A 23,180-nucleotide genomic window follows, 5' to 3' on the forward strand; every position below is an offset into this window, starting at 1 on the left:
AATAGGCTCAGATGACGAGCAAGGACGTATACGTATGGATAAACATATGTGCAGATTGCGCATTGTACAACCTTGTTCAATATGTAATTATGTGTAGAATGTATGTAGGACAGATCTTGGGAGTAATTGATCGTCGATCTTGATTCTCTTTGTGATCGTCATTATTGCAAAACATTGGAAGAGATACAGTTGACTTGTTTTAGGCAAATTAAATCAATTTTACATCATTCATAGAAAATCGATAGTAAATGAAAGTGTGGCAAGTGCCACGCTCTGTTTATGCGGTCGTTGTACTTTGTGGTTTACACCGAGAAGAAATGCAAAACCAAACTACAAGGATTTCATTCGATTTCAATTCCGATTCGATTTAACGGTAGGTACCAATGCTTGTCTATGTTTTCATTGAGTGGCGGTAAATCACAGCGATTGCAATTTCAAGTGATGGAGCAGTTTCGCTTAGACGTCTTATGATTGTCTCATGAGGGATTTAGTCGTTGTTCTCTGTAGGAAACCGTCAATTTGCAAACTGTCAGATACTATGTCATAAATTGATAATAACGTGGACGAACACGTCACAGACGATGTGCAGGAACAAAGGAGGACTAATCGCAACAGTGCAGATTTACTGACATATAAGCGCTTCTCTTCAAATTGAGTCTAGTACGTGTTATAAACAGTAAACTTTCACATTTTATGCTCCACTTTGAGGTTTGATCTCACGGTTTTAAAAATAATATGAAAATTCGGTAATTCATGAAAAATTATATTATTGCTTAATGTTTATAATTCAAATATTATATTAATTTGAACTAGATATTTCTCAATTCGAGTAGAAAACCGCGTAACGAAATTTTATATTGTATGCAAAATTTAAACGCTTTCAATAATTCTGTTGGGAAATTTATATTATATTGTGAAACGAATTATCGATTTGAACAGTTTTTTTTCTTCTGATTTCACGATTTCTGTGAAAACCTTGTAAATTCATATAAAACCATAAACATAAAGACTTTCCCTTGCTCACCAGCGCTTTTCACGCTTCTCTCTTTAAATCTTACAATTAAAAACATATTTTAATCTGAAGAGATGAAAATAAACAACATTTATATATTTTTCATAAAACATCTTTATATATAAACATAAACAAAGTACAAATTTTTATTAACATTTTTCCATTCATAAAATATATTGACAATATTTTTGAATGACTTAAGAGTAAACATTATTCAATGACAGTTAATTCAATTAACTGTGCTTTATAAAAATGTGATTAAATATAAAGTTAAGTGATTTAAAAATTTCAAAAATAGCAGTTTTTATCCTTGAAGGGTAGTTTCATATGAAATATACATGGATAGTAAATAAAAGTTTTAAATGAACACAATTAATAAGTTATAAAAATAGTGGAAGAATAATTGATTTTTACTATTACGGAATTTGAGGAATGTTTTGAAGCATTTGTACTCAATATGTCATATAATAGCAATCTCAATCTAAAAGAAATTTTATCAGAAAATAAAAGCATTGCAACTCTTTTTAATAATGAAAGTAGTGGAATTTCCAATACAAAGACATACGAAAGACATGAATGAAAGTGTATATAATATTAACGAATCTCCAATGAAAGCCGTGGAAACAATAAAATTTGGAAATAAATAGTATCTGACACTAAATATATATATATAAAGGGGAGATATAATAGTAACAATATAACATTAGTGTTTGGTATGGTAAGCGTATGCGTTTCCACCTTGATGGCCTCCTTTTTTAGCATAGTCTGAGTGGTGGGCATGATGTTTGTCGTAGCCTTGTTCGTTCTTGTGGGCTTTGTGATCTTCATCAACATGTCCTTTGGCATAATGTCCTTTCTTTCCTGCGTGATCTTCGTGATTGGCGCTGTCCAAATGCTCCTTCTTCTTATGACCACCGTCTTTAGATCCGTGTTTGCTATTGAAGTTTCCGTACTTGGCGTGTGAACCACTTTTGTGATAGTCATCATAGAATTTGTGTTCCTTGTGATATTCATCTTTATGGTACTTGTTATGATAACCTGATACAAATAAATGATATATGTATTAGATTAAAAAAGTTCAATAAAATGAAAGCAATTTTTATGTTTGTAAACAATTGGCATGCAATTTCTGAATTAGACGTGTCTATTGGTATATGAGTGATATAAGAAAAATAGTTAGTCTTTTTATGACATTATACATTACTAAATATTGAAGTGAAAAACAAAACATAATTATAGAACACGCAATAGTTAAATAAGCGCAAAAGGAATTGTAACAATATTGAGAAATGTTATTTTGCAATCATTAATGATGATTGTGAAATGCAGGAAAAAGGTCAAAAAAAAATTTGGTAAAATAAAAAAAACAACACAAAATAATCAATCATTAACCATCGGAAGATTCAAGATTATATTCCTCTCCCTCAACGATTGGTATATATTCTATCTGATACGGCTCTGTATATAAAATAATTTTAAAATTTAAATTTTTTTAAAGTCAATCATATATGGAAATATTTAAGTTTATTTAATAACAAATAAACCATTTACCTTTAGTATTGTGTCCTTTCTTGTGTGCCTTCTTTTCGTCAAACTTTCCACCTTTATGCCCCTGAGCTGCTTCGTGATGTTGTCCATAATGCCCAGCCGAATCATGATTACTATTTTTTTTACCACCATGTTCATCATAGTGCTTAGCGTGCTTTTCTTTATTATCTACACCTTTCGCTCCATGCTCGTTGTGATGAACCGATTTATGTCCTTTATCATCCTATAAAATAAAAACTAAAATTAGATCACTATTGAGAATATTTGTGTAATCATCAATAGAAGTTGACGTTGCAAACAATTTAGCAATTAGTACGGTCAATTGCCAATTCGCCCAGTCACATCCTGTTTTAGATCGATGCATATTGATTATCATCAATGTACTAAACACGTACCTTATGACCATGAGTTGCGCTATGTTTGTCATGTCCTTGGTGTCCTCCTCCAGACGAATGATGATGACCGTGAGCTTTTCCCGTAGCAGCTTCAGCTTGATCCCTTTGATAGCGTGAAATCGGAGGCGATCCTTCAGACCCTGGAACCCTGTGATAGTGTTCGGAAGATGCTGATCCATCTCTTCTAGCGTAATAGGGTTTAGGTGGTGCATGTTCCGGCGCTCTTACATATTGTACACCTTGGTATACGAATTGTTCTGGAGGACCTGCTTGAGTATCTACACGAGTCTCTGATGCAACTGGTTCATCGCCTTCAGATTCGTACACTTCATAGTGTGTATTTCTTTTAGATACAGGCACGCGACGCGACTCTTCATATGTGCTATCTGGTTCGTCGTATCTGTGATTTTCGTATCTCACTTCAGATCGAGGTGGAGTAGACTGCCTCTTCCTTCTTGTTGGTATCGCATCTTCTTCCTCGACGGTTTTGTCTGGCACGACAGAGTCTTCTTCTACTTCGACTTCGTCTTGGTTCCAGTATTGTTCTTTGTCGTATAAGCTACTGTCAGGTTCTTGGAATTCAGATTCTTCTGCATATCTTCGACTGCGAACACTGCGCCTTTCGCTTTCGTAGTATCTTATTGGAACTTCTCGGTGCTCTGTCGAACTGGAGACGACATCGTCTATGAATTCAGAGTAAGGGTCACTATTGCGGATGGGTCTGATTCTGGGCTCGTTGAACTCGAAGCTTTGTTCTCGTGTCGCAATTCCGCGGTCCAGAAACGCGACCAGGAAAACCACCGCCAATTGACAAAATACTTTCACTGTTACACTCATTTCACGGCTGATCGATTGCGGTTCATGCAAATAGTAGATTTATACTGAATGCATTATTTACTATGTAAGTATTTATACTGTGAATGTCGCCGACCTGCCACTTCCTTTGTCTGAACTTGGGGAACGTTAAAGATTTCACAAGAGGTTTCTGCGACGCGATCTCCGGTGTTGTATCTGTGATCACAAACCAAACACTATAAAAACTAAATATATACAGAGAAAGCAAATTTACATTTCATTTCAAGTTTTATAATTCTTAGGGATAAGCAAAGTTTGTTGTAACAACAAATAATACAGATTACATAGAATATGTAGTTGCAAAAATACTTCTGAATTAATTTTGATATGATTTTTGTCTCGATAGAAAATTAATAAATTCTAAAGTAAAAGTAAATTCATATTATATACATATGTATATACACATACATGTGTAGTAAGCACAAAAATACAGCCCTACCATTAAATAACATACAATGTGTTTTCTATAAAATAATACCACATCATTAATATAGAATACTAGTTGTTTTACCCGGCTTCGCTCAGTGTTTGTAATATAAACAGCGTAAACATGGCGAATCTAATAGTAAATATTCATTGGTTTTTTTATTAAATTTATTTGAATCGGAAAAAATATCTACTCGTCGTCATAGATATTTTGACTTGTTTACGAAGTTCCCAAGCAATGTTTCTTACATACAAAGTCTCTTTCGAAATTATATACAGAATACTAGTTTTGTGCCCGTGGATATTTCAATGGGTGGTTTCGGAAAAAGTATTGACACATGCATTCAAATAATGTTAGATGTATAATAATAATAGGAAACAACAAAAGTTTTCATCGTAGTCGTAATTGTAACTAAGGTTGGAACCGAAGTCGGAACCCAAGTTGGAACTGAAGTCGGAACCAAAGTCGGAACTCGAGTTGGACCCGAAGTGGGAATCGACGTCGGAATCGAAGTCACAACCGGAACTGAAATAGGAATCCGTAATCGGAACTGAAAAAGGAACCGATAATCGGAACTGACATAGAAATCGGGAATCAGAACTGAAATAAGAATCCTGAACCTTAACCGGAATCGAAATCGAAATCGCAGTCGAAATCGACAGTCACAAAGATATGTAATAAATCTTGATAATTTAAAAATTTGTTTTTTTGAAATCTCCATACTTGTCGATGCACTTATACATACATACATACATACATACATCCCGTCCGTTTTTATATATATTCATTGTTTAAATATCACTAGTTGAAAATAATCAAATAATTAATTTGAAACAAAAGATTTGTAAAGTTAAATTTTAAATAAATAATCTTTGGTAGAATTGTATTCTAGAATAAAATTTACATGTTAAGTCCACATACACAAATGAGGCTCATAGTATAATTATAGACAACATGTCGCTTGACATGCAAATTTATATTATACAAAATAGTAAGCGTGTTATTGTCTTACAAAGACGATAGTGTAAAATATTGTACGTATAAACAATTCACAATTGATATTTTCAAAAAACATGTTATAAATTGAAACTGTATTATATATTTTTTATATTATTAATGTACATATATAGGTATATACCATTGCATGATATAAATAATAGATAATATTTTCAAATGTTAAGATAAAATATGAGTGCTATTTAAAATTACATGCTAATGATGTTCAGAAGTTAATAAAATATTGCGCTATTTATGACTTGACTTATTGTTACATATATTCAAAACAGACAAATAAAATTAAATGTTTAAAGTGGAAAAATAATACAGTGTGCAAAATAGGACGAATTAAAAGTTTTAATCACCGGTTAAGTTATATGAAGTATTTTGAACCAGTACCTCAGTGGGACTGGTTTAAATTTGAACCAGTACAAGCGATCTGTACGGCTGTCGGAGGACGAATGAGAGATGACGGTCGCCCACACAACATTCGTTTTATATTTATCACTGCTTACCCACATTCTATTTTTGACATGTAAGCGTCGTGCAAAAAAAAGAGTTGTCGCAAACTGGCTTTCCCGAGACTTTCCCGGTAGACGATGACGTATCGGAAAATTTGCGTGAAAATGAGAATACGCGTCAGAGATACGTATGTAAATGTGCGTCATAATTTATTTATTTAAAGTTTGGACCATTTTAGCATTACAGGCATTCCTAATGCGCCACAGTGGTCAAAAATATAACAGAAAAGAAACAAAATAATAACTAAAGAATTTAGACATGACAAAAATAAAACATGTATATACATATGTATATATATGTTACACCGAATCCATGAAATTGTCTATTACAAGCATTCGGCAAGAGAATTGCCGAATGCGTGAAAAATGCAAGCACGTTGCCCAGTTCACGGATTCCGTAAATTCTTTGCCGAATGCGTGAACTGGACATATGTATGTAGTCATATTATACATAATAATAATATGTAAATTAAACTAAATTAAACATCCTCATTCAGCTTTCACTTTGACATTTGTCCACGATGTCCAGTTCTAAAAAACAACACCGGAGCGCTGCTGTCTATTTGCCGACTCCATGCTTTGAGCAGACAAATTCTTGCCGAATACACGCATTCGCCAAAGAATTTGCCAAATCCGTGAACTGGGCAATGTGCTTGCATTTTTCACGCATTCGGCAATTATCTTGCCGAATGCGTGTAATAGACAATTTCACGGATTCGGTGTAACATATACACAAACATCACATTTAACACAATCATAAAAATAATAAGCTATTTAATAGCGGATAATAATAATAATAATAACAAATTATAAAAAAACAACAAAGAAGGGGATGTCTTATAAAAGAAAAAAGAAAAATAAATATAAACATATGTACTAGGGTTTCTGTATTCCCGGACTTTTTCAATTCCCGGAACACGGGACGGAGCCCGGGATCGTTCCCGGGATCCCGGGACACATGTAAAAAACATTTTTTTTTCAATTTAATATATTTTTTATTAATAAAAAAAATATTTATTTATTTATAAAATATAAAAAAAGTAAACAATACATAATATATCCATTAACTGGATCCAAAAATAGAATTACAAAAAACGATTTTGGCCAAACGCACAGAACCATTATGCTCATAAAACTTCCACGTTCGGGGAATGCGCTGAACTTATGTATTGCTAAACAACAAACCTTTGCGAATATTTTACGATTCTTTTTGTATTTGATTTATTATTTCCCTTCGTGCAGTCGTGAAAATGTTGTATATTTTCAAGATTTTTTAAGATCCAATTACTGGGATTTGAGATAAGAATTTCCGGGACATGGGACAACAAATGTCTGTCCCGGGTCGAACCGGGTCAAAAACCCTAGTATGTACATATATACACAGACAAAAATACATTTATACATAATCATAAAAAAACAATAGCAATTAATAATAGCAGATAACGTAAAAATATCAAATATAAAATATAACATAAGGAATGTCTTGCACCTACAGCTAGTTCCAATAAATAAAAACCAACTGTAAATACAAAACATCCCTGTGAGGGCCAAATGGAAGAGAGTAAATCAAAATTCCGCTCATAAATCACAATCAATCACGAAAGCAATAATAAGCGCAGACTACCAGATAAAAAGGTTAGAATAATATCCGACAATTTACGCCCACTAAGGTGGAAAATATCACATTCAGACTCAGCAGCAACAATTTCATTAAGAATTCGAATAGCTCTTGGAATAGGAGCCATTCGAAAAAGAACTGTACGAGCAGGAGGAACAACCATCAAATTATGATTTCTCTACCACGTACATAATATTATTAGCATTATCCAGCAACAACGGGCATGACGTATTACCTCGTAGTCGCTGGAGAACAAAACGAATTAATAAACGACACCATTATTTTTGGGTTTAAATCTGATTCGAAGCGCATAACTTGAATTTGGGAGTGATAAAATGAAATGATTATGAAAACAATCAATACTTTTTGTTTAATTTTGATAAAATCTTATACTTTTTGTTTAATTTTGATAAAATCTTATACTTTTTTAATATTTGAAAATATGTAAGTATCTCAACCTGACAACACATTGTACATTTTCTATGCTAAGTTTAAATTTTAGCCGGTGATAAAAAATAGCTAAAAACTTCTTATATATGTATGTATGTCACAGTGAAATTATATTTCAAGTGAAAATATATTTTCACTGACGTTTCAGTGAAATCATAACCAGTTACATTTTCAGGGTTGGTTTTATTAATTTAGGATTAGATTGTTAGGGTTGGTATTATTATTTAAGGGTTAGGATAGGTTAGGTTAAGTAAGGGTTGGCCCTATTCATTTAAGATTGGGTTATCAGGGTTAAATTTATATATGTAGTTAAACATTGTAAATTCGTTGTTTGATACATTTGCAATGCTTGAATTAATGAAAATATATTTTCACTAGTGAAAATATATATTCACTTGAAATATGCTTTCACTGTACATATACATATACGTACGTGTGTGTGTGTGTGTGTGTGTGTGTGTGTGTGTGTGTGTGTGTGTGTGTGTGTGCGTGCGTGCGTGCGTGCGTGCGTGCGTGCGTGCGTGCGTGCGTACGTGCGTGCGTGCGTGCGTGCGTGCGTGCGTGCGTGCGTGCGTGCGTGCGTGCGTGCGTGCGTACGTGCGTGCGTGCGTGCGTGCGTGCGTGCGTGCGTGCGTGCGTGCGTGCCACATAACCACACTGCCCATAGCAAGATATGCTAACCACTACTCAATGCTGCTAGTGGCGCCATCTATTAAAAATTTATTCAATTAATTAATTAATTAATTTTGCTATTGGTGTTTTATATTGTTTATGTGTAGAAGTAGGTAGTTTTTACCATTTTTTTTTCATATTAATCAATTAAATAGAAATATTAAATTAATCATATTTAAAAGGTATTTGAAAAAATTCGACCGCGTGCGGATCGAACACAGGACCGAAACATTTCTTTTAATTTTTTTTTGATTTAATAACTTAATATTCTAACACCCATGCGATGATATTTCATCGGGTGCAACACTAGTACATATAATATAATGCATTTGTATATTTTATGTGCATATATACATTAAATACAGCCAGTCAAGGGGTTTTTTTCCCTCTAAAACATAGCCTTTTTACAAGCCTTATATCAGGTTTCTTTCGATTTTTTTACAAGCCTCTTCTTAATTTTTGTGTATACCATTATAAAAATTTGCTGTGCTATTTATCTGATTTATCACAAAAAAAAGCAATATATTTTTTAGTAATCATGGCAATAATATTTTTGAATAAAAATATTTCGCGTTGCAATTTAAGGATAAACATATATGTTTTAATATATAAATAGCCATAGTGATGAATTGGAGATACCCGTAATGTTGCTATGACCCAATATTAAAAATAAAATAAAATAGTTTTCGACATGCATTCAAATTATTGAAATAAAATAACATTTTAAATGTATGGTATTTGCATATTGATGTAAATATATGTTTGTTTTTATCATAAATTTGTATTTAAGAAAGATAAAAAAAAAATCATAAGAAAAAAATCTGTATGTGCACCTGAATTTTTGTCAAACAATGAAAATTATGAACTCAATATGTCGTTTAATTAAATATGTAATTCATCAAGTCACTGAACTCGCAATAAATTCCACCTTCAAAACGTAGTTGCATTTTAAATATTTATTTAGAGATGCACCTTTTGATAACCTTGACAAATGTATACAAAGTGAATTGTGTATTTAGTGTTAACGTAGAGTGAAAAAGTATGATTTAAAATTAATTTAATAAATCAAAATAGTACATCACACATTCTTGTACATATTTGTACTTTATTTAGTAATACATTTTAATATATAATATATGTATATATGTATATGTGATATGAAATAAAAAACGTTTCGAAAATTGTAAGAAGCTTTATTTCGTTGTTATGGTGACATTGAAAATGATAGTTTATTGTTGTTTCTGCCACTAATTATATTAACAATATTTGGCTTTATTATCACATGATAAGGATAATTAAGTGACTTAACTACATTAATATAATATATACAGTCATTAAAATGAAACAGTTAAAATAATACATTGTAAGATGAAGATATTGTACTAAAATAAAAAACAAATTATGGAATGAAAATGAAATAATTTTAACAATCGTTAGTATAATGTCAGCAATGACAGTATACGAACATTATAAAAACTATTTTATATCAATTTTCACATAAATACATGGACATTTGGACAATTTTTCATATAATGATAAGTTTTTTAATTGTCTAAATGAGCAAAATGGATTAACTATATCTTAATGTAAATTATGTTTAGAATCGAACATAAATTATTTTAAAAAGCTCAATTCCCAAGTGATAATATTAAATTGCAAATTCTCTTGAATATTATATGTAGTATGTATTTATGTATATTTTGATTATATGAGATTAAATAAATGTATTATACAATGAAAAGTATGCCCATACAAAATATCATATGTATATGTATTGGTTTTCTGGGGATACTAAATGCAAGTTGTCTAAAAATTACAAGAACCATTAATGATCACTTGAAATATGAATGTCATAATGAAAACAATCGTATTAACATTTTTGATAATTACATAGTATGCTTCTCACAAGGGCTAAGTACACAATGAATTAATATTTTCCTATTAATGAACAAGTTTTATTAAAAAAATAATATATACATATATATATATATATTGTTTATTTTATCCTGATTTTTATAATATTAATTCCAAAAGCCCAATTATAGCATTTAATTCTCATAAATAATGAAAATAATTTTAGAGAAATAAATACCCTACTCACTCATAGGTACAGTGTGCCACTTTTAGGTATAAAATATTTATATTTAAGTGTATTCTTTCCTGTAAAAATGTACATCCCTTAAATTAACTTTAATTACAAATTTTCATTAAAATATAATATTACTTATCTAAGGTTTCAATATGCATCATAAATGTTACAGGTTACAAAAAAAATATAGACGTGTTTTATGGAACTTAAATTTAGCTTAGCTTATATTCGCAAAAATATATTTTATCTCTTTTTTTATGAATTATTGTTTGAGTTTCATAATATAAACCTATTTAGTATGTACATTTGATTAGTTTACATAAACTTATCACCAAACACAATTCAACTGCTTAAATTACTATAGTAATGAAACAATCCCTACAAGGCATCCACAAAGTGCTGAATCAGCCATGGCGACACAGTTTCGCCATGCATATTGATATCTGAATGTCTTAGATTCTTAGTTTTTTTACCATTTCGACACCGTATTCTCTTGCAAACTTTCAGAGCGTTTCCTATTCTTATAGCGTATACACACCGGCCCCGCTTCAAAGCGGGCTTATTATGAATTTCAGATTTATTGCATTTAACATGAGTAGAAACACTCGTCTCAGCTATGGTTGTTCCGTTTATACTTATTGTCGAATACAAATCGTGATTGTCTGTTCGTAGGACATTTGGATGATAGCTTGAATTGTTACAATAATGTAAATATCTCTTGGTCGTTACTTTCATACTTGATTCTCTATTGCTTGTCACATTGCAAAGTATACCAGTTATGTCATTTTTAATCGTTTCTTTTAACATTTCTTTCATTTTAGCATCTAACTCCTGTTTTGCAGGATACTGAATATCAATTGATGCTTTAGGTACTTTCACGTCAAAGTCGGGATGATCAATATTATTGTCCGAAGTAATGCCGTCACCGTTTGCAAAGTCAAATCTAGTTATCAAATCCTCTGACGTTGCTAGAATATGCGAATTGACTATATATTCGTTGATATTTCTTGGCACAGATGATTGGTCCAGTATGGAGTGATCCAGACATGTACGTCCTCGCTGAAACATTTAACAGATAAACGGTGATTATGAGAATGGTGTAATTTAATGTACTGTTGAATGTTGTAGTAAAAGTTACATTGATTTCTAAGCCATCTGGATGAGATACTGGTTGTGGTGAGTAGAAGTTGGCACGAGAGCTGAGTTCTTGTCGTAGTTGCCATTGACGGAGATAAACATCCCGAGCATAGTGAACAGCTCCTCCCCAGCGACGACCAACATGCCATCTAATAACAATGAAAAATTATATTAAAATATATATATATATATATATATATATATATATATATATATATATATATATATATATATATATATATATATATATATATATATATATATATCGATAATGATTGATTACATACAATTAAAGCAGTAGCAAAAACATTGAGTAAATATTCTGATTTAGTACTTATGATATGAATTTAGATTAACTTTCAATGTGAAACAGATATCAAATTATTTAAGCAATGCAACAATGTGAGGTGATTTATCTCAATCAGTAAATATGCATAAGATTTTTGGCTTTTCACAAATACAATGTCATATGAATTTCTGGCATTTTACATGAAAATACTATTTTTGTGTTTTAATATTATGAACAATTCAAATTAAATACTTGTACCTAGTTGTAATATAATATGTGACTGTGAAAGTGAGATTTTGTTGACTTTGAGTAATTTATTACAAATTTACCTTGTTATTAGTTGTAGAATTCTAGAGCGTTGACCGAATGATCTAAGGAGCAAGCAAGCACCTCGTAAAGATATAATATCACCTCTAGATTGTGAGATAGATTGTTCACCAACTGCCAATGCCGTTAAATATACTTTGAGCGAGTGACGTTTCAAAGCTGAAATCATATTATCATATTATACATACATATATAATATACGTATGTAAATAAAGTCTAAAGTTGTCGAATATTAAATTGTTACCGTTGTTTTCGAGCCATTGAGCATATCTGACGTAATGCTCCCAATTGTTCGGTTCAAGTGATATAACTTTCCTCAGCAAAGGACCCTTTAAGAGTTCAGATTTCAGGTTGACTAGCTCCAAATATGCCAAAACAAACTTCGGGTCCAATGTGACACATCTCTCCAGCATTCGCAAAGATTCTCCGGTTCTATTGTCATTTCTGAAATGGCGATTTTAGAAGTTTGTAATATAAAACATTTTATCGTTAAATGACTATTCTATGCGGGGAAAATGGAGCTTGTTTTTCTACATTTGTTTTGAAGGAATTACAATATTTTTATAGGAAGAAATTCAAGGGAAATACTGGAACGTCTACATTATTCAAATGCACCCTTACATTTGTAACAGTAATGAAAAAAATCACCATAATTTCAACTAAATATATTCTGGATTCAATAAACGCGAATATATATGTTTATATATATATGTATACATATAAAAAAAAAAATATATATATATATATATATTTTTTTTCTTATTTTACATAGATATATGTATATAATGAAGGCCTAACAGGTAGGCCCCAATGCGCATTCCTAGACAATTATTTACAAACATTGCATCATTTTTATAACATAAATCACTGTATTGCGAGAGGCTGAAGAACACGAAATTTACAATTAATAAATCCATAGAGACATCTATGGATTTTCGACTTGTATATATTTTTCAGATATTTGTGATAGCGGGTAAGAGGATTTTTGCCAATTTGATGGAGGAACCGTTTCAACAATGAAATCAGATGAATTGGCAAACTCTGATAAGAAACGATCGACGACTTGGAGACACAAATATCCAAGTCTGACCAGCAGTATTAAAGATTAGCACGGGCAATACTGCTGGCTATACACACACACATATATATATATATATATATATATATATATATTTTTTTTTTACCTATCTTTAATTTTTCATTTCTTTCCAGGATATCTTATATAAAATATGTATGTAGTATGAAAATAAATATGTATAATTTCATACACTCAGTACATTTTAACACAAACAAAAGAATAATATATACCTATATAATTTTCCAAGGTTGTAATGAGCATTGACATGATCACGAGAATATCTTATTGCAGCTAAAAAGTGCATTTCAGCTTGTGATGTGCCCACAACTAGAGTACCAAGATTGTTGTGTGCACTGGCGTAGCTGGGCCATAATCTGTAATACCAATATATTTGTTTTAATGAAGTCGTAAGTCGTAAGTTTTTATTTTTAGTATAATAATTTGGAAAAATTATATCCATTTATATTAAACTAGCTGAACCATGCATGCGTTGAAATGCCACAATAACGCATGCAATTACCGTTCCCGTTCTCATTCCCGTTACCTTTCCCGTTCTCGTTCCCGTTCTCATTTTTCAGAACAACGCAGGCAGCGAACACCCTGGTCGCGACGCGAAAACATTTGAAATTATAGCGAATGACACTCATTCCCGTTTTTCCCGTTTCCGTTCCCGTTTTTTCCCGTTTTTTTTCACAGTAATCTTCCCGGACATGCATACAACAAATCCTGAAAGTTCCATCGTAATCGCTTCAGTGGCTTAGGAGCCTATTCGAGGCACACACACACACACATACATTCAATTTTATATATATATATAGATTAGAATTTGAAGTAAGAGCTATCAGAGAAAGAGGGAGACTAAAACTTTTTGGCGTTATAAAATGAAATATTTTCCCATCCCCCTCGGGGATATGTTCAAAGTTTCAAGGATCATTTTCCCGAATGTAAATTGAGTTATATTGGTTGACCGCTCAACTTTGATTTTAATAAAAGTTTCTTTGATGAATATTTAGATCGAGATTGAATTTTTTATTATTTCTTTATGTTCAGATATTATGTACATATTCAATGGAAATTCATAAAAAAGTTTCTCATACCTTAGGGCTTCGTTGTAGTGGGATATGGCGAGTTCTGGTTGATTGGAATCTCGGAGGAAATTTGCGAAATTGTAGTGCATTTTTGCGTTATGAGGCAAAGCAGCCAGGCCAGCTCTGAAAATATCAATTTTTTAAAATTAATAATGGATCAAAACAGTAATCAACCTACTCTTAATATGTATGTATGTATGTTCACTAGTGTTGTGCCCGATGAAATATCATCGCATGGGTTATGGCATATTAAGCTATTAATTAAAAAAAAATTATAAGAAATGTGTCGGTCCTGTGTTCGATCCCACGCGGTTGTGTTATTTTTTCAAATACCTTTTAAACATATTTAATTTAATATTTAAATTTAATTGTCTAATATGTAAAAAAATGGTAAAAATTATCTACCTAGCTACATATTATATAAACAATATAAAACACCAATAGAATAATTAATTGATTAATTAATTAATTAAATAAATTTTCAATAGATGGCGCTAAATGCTCAGAGACTTATTAGCATAGAAAAAACATTGGTAACAAACAGTATACATATATGTATATATAAGGTTTTTGTTGATCTGTTATTATGTTCGTATTATATTCGTACGTTTTGTTGACAGTATTTTTACATACATATGTCGAATCGAAACGACTATTATAGTATGGAGAGCGTTATCTCACACAAACACACAGAATAGCGCTATTATTTTTAATTTTTTAATTTATTTCATACCAGGAAGGCATTACAGGTAAACCCCAATGCGCCTTCCTGGCCAAATTACAAACAATACAGCATTTTTTTATTATATAAGTCGCTAAATTACGAGACACTGACTTAAACTCGACAATTAACGAGACATCTATGAATTGTACATACATTTTTATTGTAATATTTACATTAATCATACTCAAATAGTGGTGACATAGTGGGTAGGAAGGATTTTTAGCCAATTTTTAATCAGGAATCGTTTCAACAATGAAATCAGAGAAAATTGGCAAACTCTGATAGGAAACGATCAACCAGGAGTCACAAATCCTGGTCTGACCAGCAGCATTACAGATATACTCAGAAAAATTCTTTTCAATCGAGGTCAGCTCAAGGGATCGAACTCGGCGCCTCTCAGTGTTAAGCAGAAGCTTAACGACCGAGCCACGCTGCTGGCTATATATAATACATAGTGTTGTACCCGATGACATATCATCGCATTGGTATTGGCATATTGGCATTAGGTTATTAAATAAAAAAATTAAAAGAAATGTGTCGGCTCGATCCACATGCTGTCGAATTTTTTTCAAATATTTTTTAAATATATTTAATTTAATATTTATATTTAATTAATGATAGAAAAAAAAGCTAAAAACTACCTACCTACCTACATGTAAACAATATAAAACACCAATAGAAAAATTAATTAATTAAATAAATTTTCAATAGATGCCGGTAAAATTTTTGCCAACAGAAAAAATTGGTAGCAAATAGTATATATATGTAGGTATAGAAGCTTCTTTCTTTTGTATTCGTACATATTTCGTACATATTTTGTACATACATATTTCGTACATATTTTGTATTAGCCAGCAGTTTGGCTTAGTGATAGCGTATATATTTAGCATCACTGAGGTCATAGGTTCGTGTCCTCGCCACTGCTGGTTAGATTTGGGGGTTTTGTGACTCCAAATCGATCGTTTCTCTATCAGAGTTTGCCAATTTTATCTGATCATTGCTGAAACGGTTCCTGAAAATTGGTATTAAATCTAATCCTGTTGTCACAAAAATCTGCCTGTGTATAATTTGTATTAATTATACACAGTAATCTGAAATCCATAGATGTCACTATGATTATTATTTCTGATTAATTGTTATATTCTATATATATTCTGACTGTATATGTATGTATTACTGTATTTCTGATTTCTGATTGTTCATGTATTTCATTAACGTACACCCGTCGCATTGGAGCAAATCGGTAATGGCGAGTGTGTATTGATTTGTGACAATAAAAATAAAAATAAAATATATTCGTTTTGGCAGTGGTTTAGCTGTGACGTACATATGTACATATATCGAATCGAAACGACTATTATAGTACGGCGAGCGTTATCTCAGAAATACAGACGGACAGACACACAGAAAAGTGATATAATATATATGATATTTTAATATTTTTTACCTACTTACAAAACCAACCTTTTACAACATACTCTATATATGTTGATATTTAAATATATTTTAAAACCAAAATAAATTACAAAAATAACGAATTGTAGAGAACCGTTAATAAGAAAAAAAAATCAGAAATGTACTACTTTAGTGCAATACTTACATATGTAGTTCCATGTTACATAGATACTTGAATCACCGAAACTATTCAGACCACGTATTGTTTCGGTCAATTGGTCTCGAATAAGTAGTACATAGTGTTGTAGTTCAATACATAGGTCTTACATACAACATTGAAGTGAAATACCTGAGCAGTGTCTCCCTGGAGAGCCAGTCTTTGTTTCTGTGAACCGTACGAGCTGCACCACACACCAACAGGAGACAGATACCTGCGGTGGCTGCCGCCCTGGAGCAGCCGCCTCGCCACCAAATCGCCTGAGCACCGCACACCACCACCAACACACCTCCCACACTGTAAAAGCACACGTAGATACTGGTCAATGTCTAATTAAAAGACCGCATCTCAAATATAAGGTCTCCGAGTTGGGAATATGCGGTCTACATAGTGTGTGTGTGTATTTGATATTCGTTTTAATCACGTTTAATTTGAATTTCTTTGTGTCGGGACACATTCGTTTGTGAGTTTAAACCGCAATCGTTTTGTGTTTTTTCCTTACCTTGGTATGTAGAGGACGCGCTCGGCGACCACAAAGCCAACGGTCACAAAAAGGTTTGCCGCCGGCAAGAATGGCAAAACGAGCAGAAGTATCCCCAGAACAATTGGTACGTGCCTCTGTTGCTGAAAGCAGATGAAAAAATGAATATTCACGTCAACCTGCACCAAGCGAAAATTTAAAAGAATCCTTTTATATAATACTAGTGTTTTTACCCGGCTTCGTTCGGTATTTGTAATATAAACAGCTTAAACATGGCAAAATAATCTAATAGTATACATTCATTTGTTTATTTTATTAAACTTATTTGAATCGAAAAAAAATTATATTCAACGATATGGATATCATCTTCGTAAAAACTTTGATTTGTTTTCGATGTTCCCAACAAACCTTACATAGTTACAAAGTTTCTTTCGAAATTATATATTAGATAAGGAAGAAATTATATGTATACTGATTTGAAATAAAAAAATATTTCAATATACACATTAGGCTATAGCGAAAAACGCGAATTTTGGATTTATATCGATGAACATATTTGTATTCAGATTAAAGGCATACTCACGAAAGCTTTCAATGATTTTTATTTTTGAAATAATCACGGAAACATGAAAAAAATGACAATTATCTGAAAAATAAACCGCTTCCCCATTCAACCTCTGATTTTCGAGCGAAACGGTGACGTTGAATTCTCGTTCATCAGTCAAAACTTGTCATAATCGAACCAATTAAACTGCAATAGATGAATATTAAGCATTTTTTTTAATACTTTAAAAAACGATACTATTATTTTCAAAAAAGAGATAGTATATAAACAAAACCTATTTACTTTTTCTAAATCTTTGTCGAGATAAATCGATTGGTTGAAAGCACAGAACATTGTTTAAAATCAATTTTATTTAACGTTATATTGATACGACGCAAGTTTTCCATTAGGTTTTTGCACCGGTCTAAATTCAAATTCGAGTTTTTTGCACCGGCCTAATGTATGTACATACACACATTGCTTTTCAGTAAACTGCTTGTTATAATTTGAGATTAAAGGCAGACTATTCAAACAATGCAAACTATAATAATTCATTAAAAATGTAGTACATAATATAATAATACACTGAAGGAATAGTATGTACATATATATAAATGAAACGAGGAACGACAATGATTGAATAATTACATGAAAATTCCATTTGTATTTTGCTGATGGACCAATATGAATATTTGAAATCGGATTTTAAATTTAAGTAAGGATTTTTGCAGTAATAAGTAACAATTTCTATTAAATAGTACCTAGAACATATTTGTTAACCCAATATTGCAATATGTAATTAATATTAATTTGGTTAAAAATGATAGAAATGGTTTCACACATAAATAGCTCAATATGAAATCATCTATGTAGACAAAAAAATATTAACAATAAAAATTGCACTCAAGCACTTATTCTAGAAGTAGTTAGGTATTTCGAGTTAAGTAATAAAGAAAAAAATCGTGTTAAGTTCCAGACGACTAAAGCGTGAAAATAGTTGTATTTGCAAATCAGAAAGACATTGTCATTTTATATTACATATTATTTATGCATTGAATAATTTGATTTGTAAAATCGTAAAATGATCGAAATAAAAGAAATTTCGATTTATATTCGATCCAATTTTGCAATGAAGTCTCCGCAAAACGAAAACGAATTAAGATTTTGATTCATTGAATCCATTTTTGGCAGCCGATTCTAATACGTGCTCAGAATTCAAAAGGTCTTTGTTCTTTCAAATGTAACACTGGTTTCGAATTTATTGTTCCTTAAAATTTACAACATGAAAAATTCCAGATAAATTCATTTTATATTTCAGCGACACATACCTCAAGGTCTGTAAGCCCCCTGTAAGCCAGAAGTATTGCAGCTCCGAAGGCAACGCAGGTGAGAAGATTTCTGGAATCACTGACGGTAGTAACGAGAGGGACTGATCCCATCTGCCAATCGTGGCTTAGAGTGACGGGACACAGCATAAGCCACCAATTGAAGGCAGCCAGATAGCAAAACGTCAATAATCTGAAACGAAAATCGAAAACAATTAGTCGCAGAGTCAGAGGGTAGGCAGAGCTCGTTACGTGAATATTTTATTTACCTGACGTAAAGGCTGGGATGGAAAGCAGTCGGATTGTCCTGCTGCGAAAATTTGGGTAGAGACCCCTGAAGTAGAGCCAGTCTTATGGACAGCAGCAGACCAAGCGACAAGATTACTTTGGCAGCCCTCCGAGAAAATTGGGCAGCCCCGTCGTTCCATCTCATCTCGACCACGGTTCTGAAAGGTTAGAGGAAAATAAACAAACAAAGAAAGAAAAACACCTAGAGATTTTTACAAGTAGACTGCAACGAACGTAGCAATCACGACCAAAGTGAACTTTTCGCTTGTACGTTCTGAATTCAAAGGCCTGATTTTGACGTGGAACAGCTAAAACGTGCTTCTGTTGCACGTTTGTTCTGACTTTACGAAGAGAAAATATAAATTGGCGATTCGCTCGAGTACCGTGTAGTTGAAACATTACTATTACACTTTTCAATAGGCATATTTTGAAAGCGATCGAGCGAAAGCGTGATTAAACACGAATTTAATAGATTTTTTTCGCCAAAACAACAATATAGGGGTGGGAGGGAGACAGGCGTCGGCCGCCGTACAAACAGGCGATAATTGGATAACGAGAAATAAATCGAAATCAAACAATAATCAGATGAAATGCGATTGGAGTTAATTGAATTTCGCGGATAAAATTGAAATTGCATCGATTGTGCAGGCGGAGCTGAGCAAACAAGCACCGTTGCGATTTCACAGAGTCAACACTGAAAAACTAGACTGCTGCATTTGCTGCACAGATTCAAAACGATTTAAAAATGATCCAATATATATATATATAGTGCAATCCAGTGTGTTTGTACAATCTTACCTTTTCACACACGGCCAACATCTGTAGAAGTCGAAGGCTAGATTCAAAACGAAAACCGTGATACCGGTCTCCTTAGCGAGCATGCTTAGTCCACCCAAAAGTATACTGAGGCCAACGTAATGTGTCCCACTTTCAGGCCTGAAAAGAAAAATAATGTCATTATACAATGAATATCATTTTTATGACTTAATATCGAACATATTATTACATAAGTTACATTTATTTATTTATTTTATAGGTATACACCAATAGATGTATGTTTCCATTGAACACTACATCTAAGGTCAAACATTGTACAGAAGTATTGTAAGTAATATACCAGGCAAATACAAATATCAATCAACATCCACAGGGCCATCTAGGGTCTTAATTTGCAGTATTTTATAGAAATTCGAGATGTGAGAAATGGATAAAAGGTTGCTAATTTGTTGGAACCGTTTCAGCAGCATAAGATCAATGGTTAGCATATAATGCTTTCAAACAAACTGGTCACGGATTCGGTCCCACCGGCTGCTGGCCAGACCTTGGATATGTGGCTCCAGGTCGATCGTTTCCTATCATTGTTTGTCAATTTTTCTGATTTTCATTGAAACGGTTCCAACAAATTGGCAACCTTACCCATTTTCTCGCAAAACCCCAAAACCGTTTTCAGCAATCTTGAATTTCACGGAATTATATAATATAAAAAGCTGCAAATTTACAAACTTGCCTATAAAATGTCTATGTGGATGCTAATTGATATGTATTAAGTGAATTTCGCTGAATTGTTTAAAAATACTGCAAATTTACAAATCTTATCATACATCTAAGGCCCTTGTTATTCAATTTGTTTGTAAATGATATTAGTAATAAACTGGTCAATTGTCGTTTCTCACTATACGCTGATGATTTAAAGCTCTATTTGAGTCTCGATTCTAAACGTTCTTGTGCGCTTTTACAAGCTGATCTTAATGCTTTTCATGATTGGTCGTTAACCAACTGTTTGCCTCTTAATGTCTCCAAGTGCAAGGTTATGTGTTACTCCAGATCCAGATCCACCCCCGATCGTACCTTTCCACAACTTTTTATTGAATTGGATCGATTCAACTGTTGATCTTGGGGTTGCATTCCAGAGTGACCTAAATTTGTCTGTTCATATCGACTCTGTGTGTTGCTCTGCCTCACGAATGCTTGGGTTTGTCTTTCGTAATTCTCGACACTACCATAATCCCGCTGTTTTGAGATTTCTGTACAATGCTCTAGTTAGGAGTATCTTGGAATACGCCTCTATGATCTGGAATCCTTACACTAAGTCTCTATCTGTGAAGGTTGAACTTGTCCAAAGACGATTTCTCAGACTGCTTTATAAGGAGCAATATGGGATTTACCCATACTTATTTCCTTCAAAATTCGTCATGGGTATGGTCGGCTACACTTCTCTTGACCACAGGAGGAGTGTTGCCCTCATCAAGTTCTTGTTTTCCATATTTAGAGGCTGTATCTCCTGTCCGTCTATCCTGGCTGAGTTGGGCTTTCATGCTCCAGAGAGTGTGATATGGACCCGCCATCGTCCCCTTTTTCACACTCCTTTGGCTAGAACTGTGGCATTTAGTTATTCTCCCATTCCTCGCGGCCTCCGTTTCTTAAATTCACTGGATAGTGCCATTGACATTTGTCATGTCTCTCTTCATTTTCTGCACCATTTCCTAAGTTATGGAGGTCGCGACCATTTAGAAAGGTTGAGTTAGTGTTTTTAAATATGATTTTATTATGATTTCATGTTTTATTTAGTTATCTTTTCCTTATTTAATTTGTATATTTGTATATATAATTTGTTTATTTAACTTGAATTTTTTCCTTTTGTACTTCTTAATCTTTTTAGCACACTCGTTGATTTGGAGCGATCTGTTAGACGAGTGTGCTTGATTAATTGATTTTGTAAAATAAAATAAAAATAAAATCTGTGGATGTTAATTGATTTGTATTTACTTTGTATACTACTAATAATGCTTGTACAATGTACAATGTTTCTGGTCAAGAAGGCGCATTGGAGTTACCTGTGAAGCCTTCCTGGTATAAATTAAAAAAATATATAAATAAGTAAAAAAAAACATGCATGAATAATAAAAATTCACCTTTCTTATGAATGTACATATATAAAAAATCGTTCTAACAACTGTATGCCTAATTAATCATATTTTGTGATACGCATATGAAATATACGCTAGTTCAATTTCGTAACATTCGCTTCAAAATATTATCCACATATATAAAAAAAATAATCTTAATTCAGCGATCGAAAATAATTGAATAGAAATCCGAGTCACAAAAGTGGACCGGGTTTCGCGACTTCCGTTTCCGGCGCTAGTGTCGGCTTTCGAGTCCGGCTTCGAATAATGCAAAACATAATGGCTTGGATAATGCGTGAACCACCAACAATGCGATCGGTGGGGTCGTGGAGACCCCCATCCCTGTACCACGACAGGCTTCCGGGGTTCGGTCGTCTTCTCTGAGCCATTAGTGCCATAATTGGCGCAAATCGGCGATTCCTAATTCCACCATTCACCCCCCCACCCCCTTTGATTCGAGTCCCTATTCAGGGCCGACTTATTGTATGCCGAGTTAAGAATGGCCAGGCGTTCAACGATTGCATTTATATTTGAACCGATTACACATATCGGAATTCAATTTGGGACCGCGATGAAAATTAATTCATGGTCGTACGAATAAAATTTAATCGCACCGGACAATCGACAGGGAATATTACATTTTACGCATCTTGATTGTATTAAAAATTATACTCATATGTTTTTTTTAGTAAAATATATGACAATATGTGACTGTTATGTAATACTGATACAATACATAATATACAATTAAATATAGTACATATGTGATTTGAGCCAGCATCATAGTTTGGTGGTTGT

At 32.7% G+C, this 23,180-nt stretch overlaps 2 protein-coding genes across 2 annotated transcripts in view; both read right to left on the bottom strand.

The window, feature by feature from the left end:
- Nucleotides 1-1,094: 1,094 nt before the first annotated feature.
- Nucleotides 1,095-5,706, bottom strand: LOC143920854 (uncharacterized). The gene is made up of 4 exons (XM_077443845.1): nucleotides 5,599-5,706; nucleotides 2,956-3,966; nucleotides 2,564-2,783; nucleotides 1,095-2,050 (listed from the first exon to the last, which is right to left on the bottom strand). Exons 2-4 carry the CDS (start codon nucleotides 3,790-3,792, stop codon nucleotides 1,716-1,718), a joined length of 1,392 nt encoding a protein of 463 aa, XP_077299971.1. The 5' UTR covers nucleotides 3,793-3,966; nucleotides 5,599-5,706; the 3' UTR covers nucleotides 1,095-1,715.
- Nucleotides 5,707-10,961: 5,255 nt separating this feature from the next.
- Nucleotides 10,962-23,180, bottom strand: part of LOC143921580 (protein O-mannosyl-transferase TMTC1-like) — a 380,756-nt gene continuing 368,537 nt past the window's right edge. The window contains exons 4-14 of the mRNA XM_077444931.1: nucleotides 20,275-20,412; nucleotides 19,458-19,634; nucleotides 19,192-19,381; nucleotides 17,341-17,462; nucleotides 16,971-17,135; nucleotides 14,512-14,625; nucleotides 13,645-13,788; nucleotides 12,581-12,780; nucleotides 12,339-12,495; nucleotides 11,722-11,869; nucleotides 10,962-11,642 (exon numbers count right to left, since the gene is read on the bottom strand). Of these exons, the coding sequence (XP_077301057.1) occupies nucleotides 10,962-11,642; nucleotides 11,722-11,869; nucleotides 12,339-12,495; nucleotides 12,581-12,780; nucleotides 13,645-13,788; nucleotides 14,512-14,625; nucleotides 16,971-17,135; nucleotides 17,341-17,462; nucleotides 19,192-19,381; nucleotides 19,458-19,634; nucleotides 20,275-20,412 (2,236 nt within the window). The remainder of the gene's footprint in view (nucleotides 11,643-11,721; nucleotides 11,870-12,338; nucleotides 12,496-12,580; nucleotides 12,781-13,644; nucleotides 13,789-14,511; nucleotides 14,626-16,970; nucleotides 17,136-17,340; nucleotides 17,463-19,191; nucleotides 19,382-19,457; nucleotides 19,635-20,274; nucleotides 20,413-23,180) is intronic.

Source organism: Arctopsyche grandis, chromosome 13 (assembly GCF_051622035.1).
Source record: "Arctopsyche grandis isolate Sample6627 chromosome 13, ASM5162203v2, whole genome shotgun sequence".
NCBI classification, from domain to species: Eukaryota; Metazoa; Arthropoda; class Insecta; order Trichoptera; family Hydropsychidae; genus Arctopsyche; species Arctopsyche grandis.

Coding starts and splice junctions, on each gene's coding strand:
- LOC143920854 (XM_077443845.1), bottom strand. CDS start 3,792: ATGAGTGTAACAGTGAAAGTATTTTGTCAATTGGCGGTGGTTTTCCTG. Junction 2,784..2,955: donor GCGCAACTCATGGTCATAAG/GTACGTGTTTAG, acceptor TTTATTTTATAG/GATGATAAAGGACATAAATC. Junction 2,051..2,563: donor GAAAGGACACAATACTAAAG/GTAAATGGTTTA, acceptor TATTTGTATCAG/GTTATCATAACAAGTACCAT.